The sequence below is a fragment of the Dipodomys ordii genome, unplaced genomic scaffold (genome assembly GCF_000151885.1).
Source record: "Dipodomys ordii isolate 6190 unplaced genomic scaffold, Dord_2.0 Scaffold125, whole genome shotgun sequence".
In the NCBI taxonomy this organism is placed as follows: domain Eukaryota; kingdom Metazoa; phylum Chordata; class Mammalia; order Rodentia; family Heteromyidae; genus Dipodomys; species Dipodomys ordii.
In genome coordinates, this window is record NW_012267341.1 from 1,657,249 (window position 1) to 1,664,274 (window position 7,026).

The 7,026-nt window shown below is 41.4% G+C and overlaps 1 protein-coding gene across 1 annotated transcript in view; it reads left to right on the forward strand.

Moving 5' to 3' along the window:
• The window catches only part of Ambra1 (autophagy/beclin-1 regulator 1), a 170,100-nt gene that overhangs the window by 58,202 nt on the left and 104,872 nt on the right, over positions 1-7,026 (forward strand). Inside the window, exon 10 of the mRNA XM_013029964.1 lies at positions 6,459-6,539. Within this exon, the coding sequence (XP_012885418.1) occupies positions 6,459-6,539 (81 nt within the window). The remainder of the gene's footprint in view (positions 1-6,458; positions 6,540-7,026) is intronic.

Genomic DNA, 7,026 nt, shown 5'->3' on the forward strand with positions numbered 1-7,026 from the left:
TTTCTGGTGGTTGATTGGAGATAAGAGTCCCACAGACTTTCCTGCCTGGGCTGGCTTTGGACCATAATCCTCAGATCTTAGCCTCCTGAGTAGCTGGGATTACAGGTGTAAGCCAAGAGCATCCAGCCTAACTTGTTCTTTGGGCATTCTGATCTTTGCCAACTCAGTTCTTTCTTGTTTTAAAGGTTTTTCCAGTCAGTAAACATTTGAGCTGTTTTTCTATTAGGTTTTCTCTTGGAGGCTCTTGTTCCTTTTTCTCACAGACAGCCTCTCATTTGTGTATTTTCCATGTTTCATAATTTTCTAGTTGTTCTGGTTCCTGTTATGTCTTTTCTTCTTTGCTACAGTCCTAACACTTTGAGTTTGAAGGCTTTTCTACATGCCATTAAAATGTCATCTTGCTTCTGCTTTTCTATCCTTAGCCAAGATGCTAAGCTGAAGTCCAGCACAGACACCTCCACTCACTTAGTAGATTGCTCTTTTATGATATCTTCATCTAAGAAATTGTATGTCAGCCAGCTAATTTCACCCTTTAAAATTTAAAATTTAGTTGAAGTAGGTTGGGACTTTCAAGTGATAGGATCATAGGCATGTGCCACATAACCTGGCTTGATCTTATCCTTATTTTCCTTTATATGTCCTCAAATAATGTCTAAACACTTTAAATCTAACACCCCTTTTTACTACAGTTGCTTTAGATATTCTAGAGTTGTTTGTTTTTTGAGATAGTGTCTTGCTATATTACTCAAGCTGGCCAGCTAGCTTCAAACTGGAGATCATCTTGCTAATTTCTCCTAGCTACTAGCATTATAAATGTAGTGTGCCACTATGCCTGTTTATTTATTTATTTTTTTGTTAGTCATGGGGCTTGAACTCTGGGTCTGGGAACTGTCCCTTAGCTCTACAGCTCAAGGAGAGCGCTCTATCACTTGAGCTACAGTGCCATTTCTGGTTTTCTGGTGACTTATTGGAGATAGGAGTCTCATGGTCTTTCCTGCCCCGGCTGGCTTTGAACTGGAATCCTCAGATCTCAGCCTCCTGAGTAGCTAGGATTACAGGGGTGAGCCACCAGCGCCTGGCATACCAGTTGCTTTTGTTAACTTGTGGTAAAACACATGTAACATAAAATTTACTATTTTATGGAAGAAACTCAATTAGAAAAGAAATGATTGTTTTTAGGTTTTAATAGTAATGAAAAGGTTTTATAAGGTATATTTTGTAGGATTCTACATTTTCTGCTTCCTTCATAGTTATCCATTGTTCTAAGTTGTCTTCCTAGGTTCTCCAAGTTTTGTGTTGTCTTTGGGATTGGTATTTTATCAGTACTAACTAATGCCCTGGTGTTTCCCTCACTGCCTTTCATGTTTTCTAATACCAGTAGAATATTCTTTGTTATTCAGAGGAGATGGATCTTTGGACTTGAAGGACAGCTTCACAATATGATTCAAGAAAGGCTCTCTTCCAAAGCTATAGAATGGTGTAATTGGATACGGCTCATTATGTTTCTAGTTTAGTTGTCAATCTTCCAGAGGCTCAGAGGTCTCTACTTGTTTTCTCCTTAGGAGAAGCTTCAAAATATTTTCTAACTTTGGTTATGATAATTGGTTGTGCCCATCGGTAAGTTAAATATACAGTAATGAAAAATTATTGTGAATTTATTGTGAATGAAAAATTTATTGTGAATTGCTGTGAATATATACTTCAAAAGTATATATTTAAAGATGGGCACTGGTGGCCCACACCTGTAATCCTAGCTACGCAGAGGCTGAGATCTGAATATGGTGGTTTGAAGCCAGCCTGGGCAGAAAAGTCTGTGAGACTTTATCTCCAGAAAACTAATCAGAAAAGCCAGAAGTGGTACTATGGCTCAGTGGTAAAAGAGGCTCAGGACAGTGCCTAGGCCCAGAGTTCAAGCCCCGGACTGGCAAAAAATTAAAATATATGTGTGTGTTTGTATATCCTTATTTAGAGGTACTGGGCTTTGAACATAGGATTTCACCCATGTTAAGCAAATGAGCTATACTTGAGCCACGTCTCCAGCTCCAGTTGTACTTAAAAAAAAAAATGGCCGTGCACCTGTGACTCATGCCTATGATCCTAGCTACTCAGGGGGCTGAGATCTGAGGATTGTGATTCAAAGCCAGTGTGGGCAGGAAAGTCTGTGAGACTCTTATCTCCAATAAACCTCTTGAAAACCAGAAGTGTACTGTGGCTCAAGCGGTAGAGCGCTCTCCTTGAGCTGAAGAGCTCAGGGACAGTGCTCAGGCCTAGAGTTCAAGCCCCACGACTGACAAAAAAAAAATGAAGGATGTGGTGCTGTGGCTCAAGTGGTAGAGAGCTTTCCTTGAACTGAAGAGTCCAGGGTCAACACCGAGGCCTAGAGTTAAAGCCCCACGACTGAACAAAAAACAAAAAAAAGAAGCTGGACTCTGGTGGCTCATGCCTGTAATCCTAGTTACTCAGACTACTCAGGAGGTTGAGATGTAAGGATCACAGTTCAAATCCAGCCCAGGCAGGAAAGTCTGTGAGACTCTTATCTCCAGTAAATCACCAGAAAACTGGAAGTGTCACTGTGGTCTAAGTGGTAGAGCACTAGCCTCTAGCTGAAGAGCTCAAGGACAGTGCCCAGGCCCATGATTGACATAAATAAATAAAAGTTGATACTTTGTTGTGTTATTGTTGTTGTTGTTGCTTGTGGGGCTTGAACTCTGGGCCTAGGTGCTGTCCCTCAGCTCTGATGCTCAAGGCTAGCACTCTATCACTTGAGCCACAGCACCACTTCCAAAATTGATACTTTAATGAGAACTGAAATCTCTATGTATTTGAAACATAATTGCATGTTTAATTTGAGAATTGTCTCATTTGATTTTCAACTTCTTTTGTGCATGTGTAATAATTTGGTGACTTTACACTATGCACTAACTATGAGTCAGGAAAATCTGATCTTATTGTTCATTTATTATTTTGGTGCCATATTGGAGCTTGGACTCAGTCAGGGCCAACGCAGTCTCTCTCCCTTAGCTTTTTCACTGATGGCCGACATAGTACTTGAGCCATACCCACTTCTGCCTTTTTGCTGGTTATAGAGTTAAGTGTCTCATGGCCTGGACTTCTCTGTCTGGGATGGCTGTAAACAATGATCCTCAGATCTCAGTTTCCTTGATTTTTGTTGTTGTTGTTGATGGTGGGGCTTGAACTAGGCATGGGCACTGTCTCTCAGCTTTTTAGCTCAAGGCTAGCACTCTACCACCTGAGCCACAGCGCCACTTCCAGTTTTCTGGTGGTTTATTGGATATGAGTCTCACAGGCTTTCCTGCCAGGGCTGACTTTAAACTGAGATCCTCAGATCTCACACTCCTGAGTAGCTAGGATTATGGGTGTGAGCCTCCCCCCCCCCTGCCTGGCTCTCAGTCTCCTTGAGTAGCTAGGGTTACAAATATAAGCTGCCAGAGCCCAGTGAGCTCACTCTTGCTCGTTCGCGTGCTCTCGCTCTCACTCTCACTTTCACTTTCTCTGTCTCTGTTTGTTTCTGTCTCTGTCGCTGTCTCTCTCTTTCTCTCTCCTCTCTCTTTCTTTCTCAACTCCTGTTTTACTATATGGTCTTCTTTTTCTTTTTTTTCTTTGTCTGCCCTGAGCATCTTTTACCACTTGAGCCATCGTGCTACTTCCAGCTTTTTCTGAGTGCATGATCCCTCACCCTTCGCAGGAATTATATTCCAGAGACACCTCACCCCTCCCCTGCAATAGGTGAAAATCCGTGAAGTAGCAGAGTTAGACAGCCCTCCCTCTCTATATTGCGCTGTAATACTGCTACTTTGCAGATTTTCACCTATTGCAGGGGTCTCTTGAATATAAATCCTGCTATAGGAGAGGGACCACTATTGATGTATTTTTTAATAACATTTCATACAGTGAAGCCGCAATAAGTGAACTGCGATATAATGAGGGGGCAACTGTGTTTTATTGAAGATGAGTCTTAAGGATTTTTCTACCTAGGATGGCTTCAAACTGCTATCCTCAAATCTCAGCCTCCTGAGTAGCTAGGATTACAGGTGTGAGCCAACAGTGCTGGTTTTAGTATATGGCCCTTTAGTATATGGCCCTATCCCTCCCTCTCTCCCTCTCTCCCTCCCTCCCTCCCTCCCCCTCTCTCTCCCTTCCTTTCTTCCTTTTTCTTTCTTTCTTTTTTTGTTTCTTTTTCGGTCGGTTGTGGGGCCTGAACTCTGAGCCTGGGCACTGTCCCTCAGCTCTTCAGTTGTAGACTAGCACTCTACCACTTGAGCCTCAGCCCCACTTCTGGCTTTTTCTGCTTATGTGGTGCTTGGGAATCAAACCAAAGGCCTCATGTATGCAAGGCAAGCACTCTACCACTTAGCCACCTTCCCAGCCCCTTCTTTTTTTGTTTTTTGTTTTTGTTGGTCATGGGGCTTGAACTCTGGGCCTGGGCACTGTCCCTCAGCTCTTCAGCTCAAGGCTAATAATGCTCTACCACTTGAGCACAGCAACACTTCTGGCTTTTTCTGTTTATATGATGCCGAGGAATCAAACCCAGGGCCTCATGCATGCAAGGCAAGCACTCTACCACTGAGCCACCTTCCCGGCTTATCCCTTCCTTTCATCTACTTAGTTTCAAGTCAAAAGAATATGATATCTTAGGAAAATATTAATGTGTCTTCTTTTCTGGGTTTTTATCCTGATACTGACTTCACAGATCAGTTTCCAATGTCCATGGTATTGATTTCTCTTAGCAGCCAATGCCAGGATAGATTTGAATTCTACCCTTCATGGGCTTTTGAGCTAGTAAAACTCCCCATAGCCTGTTTAAAAGCCAATGTTGCCTTGACTTTGATTCTAAGATCAGTGGGAAGATTATCTCATTGGTTTGAAGATAATCCAAATGGAAATTTCAGAAAATGTCCCATACTAAGCTCTCAGAGAGGTTCATTTATTTTGTGGAATTGTTTAAGCAGCTAATTAACTGCACTGTCCAGCCAGTGCCCTTTTGACTTTTTGTTCTTTTGATGCTTTGGCAACTAAGCCACATGAAGTTTTTTTTTCTTGCAGTTTCTCTTCTTTTCTTATAGAAAGCAGTGAAGACAGATGGGTGGATTGACAGAGCTCTCCCCTCCCCTCCTCTCCTCTTTTCTCCTCATTTAATTTACCTATTTATGCCATTACCCTGGGGCTTGAACTCCGAGCCTCATGTTTTCACTTACTTTTTGGCACTCTTATCACTTGAACTACTCCTTTACTTCTGATGTTTTGCTAGTCAATTGGAGATAAGGGTCTCTGGGACTTATCTGTCCAGACTGAATTGTGATCCTTAGATCTCAGCTTCCTGAATAACTAGGATTACAGGTGTGAGCCATCAAGGCCCAGCAAAATCCAGTCAGATATTCTTTGAATCTAACTAGCTGTGTAGTCTTACATATTTGCATGTTTGGTTTTTAGTTTTCTTATCTGTAAAAGAACTAATATATCATGAGCTGGCTTGAAGGATCAGGTGGGATAACTTATTAGTAACCTTTGTATTGACACCTGATGGACATTTGAATAAATGGTGGTTATTGCTATTATTCTAAGTTCATAGAGAAAACCTGGGCTTTTTCTTTTTACCTAAATGACTTGGTTTAAGATTTCATTTGCTCACAGTCCCTATCGTTGTCAAGTTTTTAGTCTTTCAAAGAAGGGATGCACTAGTCTTTTTCTTTTTTCTTTCATTTATTTTTCCACCAAGGGACTCTAAACTGATTGATTTGAAGATAACCATTTGTCAAATTTTTCTCCATGATCACCGAAACTCATTTTTCCTTGCATTTTTCAATACAGCAAGATGTTTTGTATGAATACATGCAAGCATACATATTTTCTTTTTTTTTTTTATCTGAGACCAAAATTCGAAATCAGTATGTGATGTTTTTGCTCATTGGCTGGTACTCTACCACCTAAGCCAAACATTCAAACCCAATGTCTTCATTCTAGAAAAACTACTGGGTTGGAAGACCATACTGACTGAAGAAAAATCCTGCTCTTCTTACTTGAATCGTCCATTTTTTCGTTGAAGTGCTTTAGAAAAGTATTATAATAAGCCGGGTGCTGGTGGCTCACACCTGTAATCCTAGCTACTCAGGAGGCTGAGATCTGAGGATAGCAGTTCAAAGCCAGCCCAGGCAGGAGAGACCGTGAGACTCCTATCTCCAATAAACCACCAGAAAACCGGAAGTGGCGCTGTAGCTCAAGTGGTAGAGCGCTCACCTTGAGCTGAAGAGCTGAGGGACAGCGCCCAGGCCCAGAGTTCAAGCCCCACGACTGACAAAAAAAAAAAAAAAAGAAAAGAATAATGTGTTACCCAAATTAGTGAGCCATGAGATACTGACTTTTGGGTTCCTCTAAGCATAGGAATTTAATTTTGACTTTAGTGACTATCTCATATATATAAAATCTTTTTTCCTCCCCAGGGACAATGGTGACAGATCTAGGCACCGAGCGCCCCGCAATGCCCGGATGTCTGCACCTTCACTTGGACGCTTTGTTCCAAGGTAAGAACTAGGTTGTCAGCAACAACAGGAATCTTTATGAGAGCATAGAATTTAGTTATTATTTGTTTGTTGTGTTTTGTTTTTGCAGTAATGGATTAAACCCAGAACCTGCTATAGGTTCTATTTGCTATAGGCAAATGTTACACCACTGTGCTGCATCCCCAGCCCTTTACCATTTAGTTTTAAACCAACTTTTTGCCTTTTCAAGTATCTGTATCTGGTTTCCTAGTAAGATTATATTCCAGACCTGCCACCTAAAGATTTGACAGGTTAGCCATAATGAAAAGAGAAAAATGTCACTGAGAACATTGGTTCAAAGGTGCGGGTAGGGTTGGGTGTATATGAGGGTAGTAGGGTATTTTTAGAAGAAAAGGAAACAAATTTGGGGAAGGACAAATTCTGGGAATTTTTACTCCTTTAGGGCCTTTCATGGGTTTCTCGGGTTGAGTATTCCCTTAGTCTAGATTTGATTTCTTTCCCCTCCCTC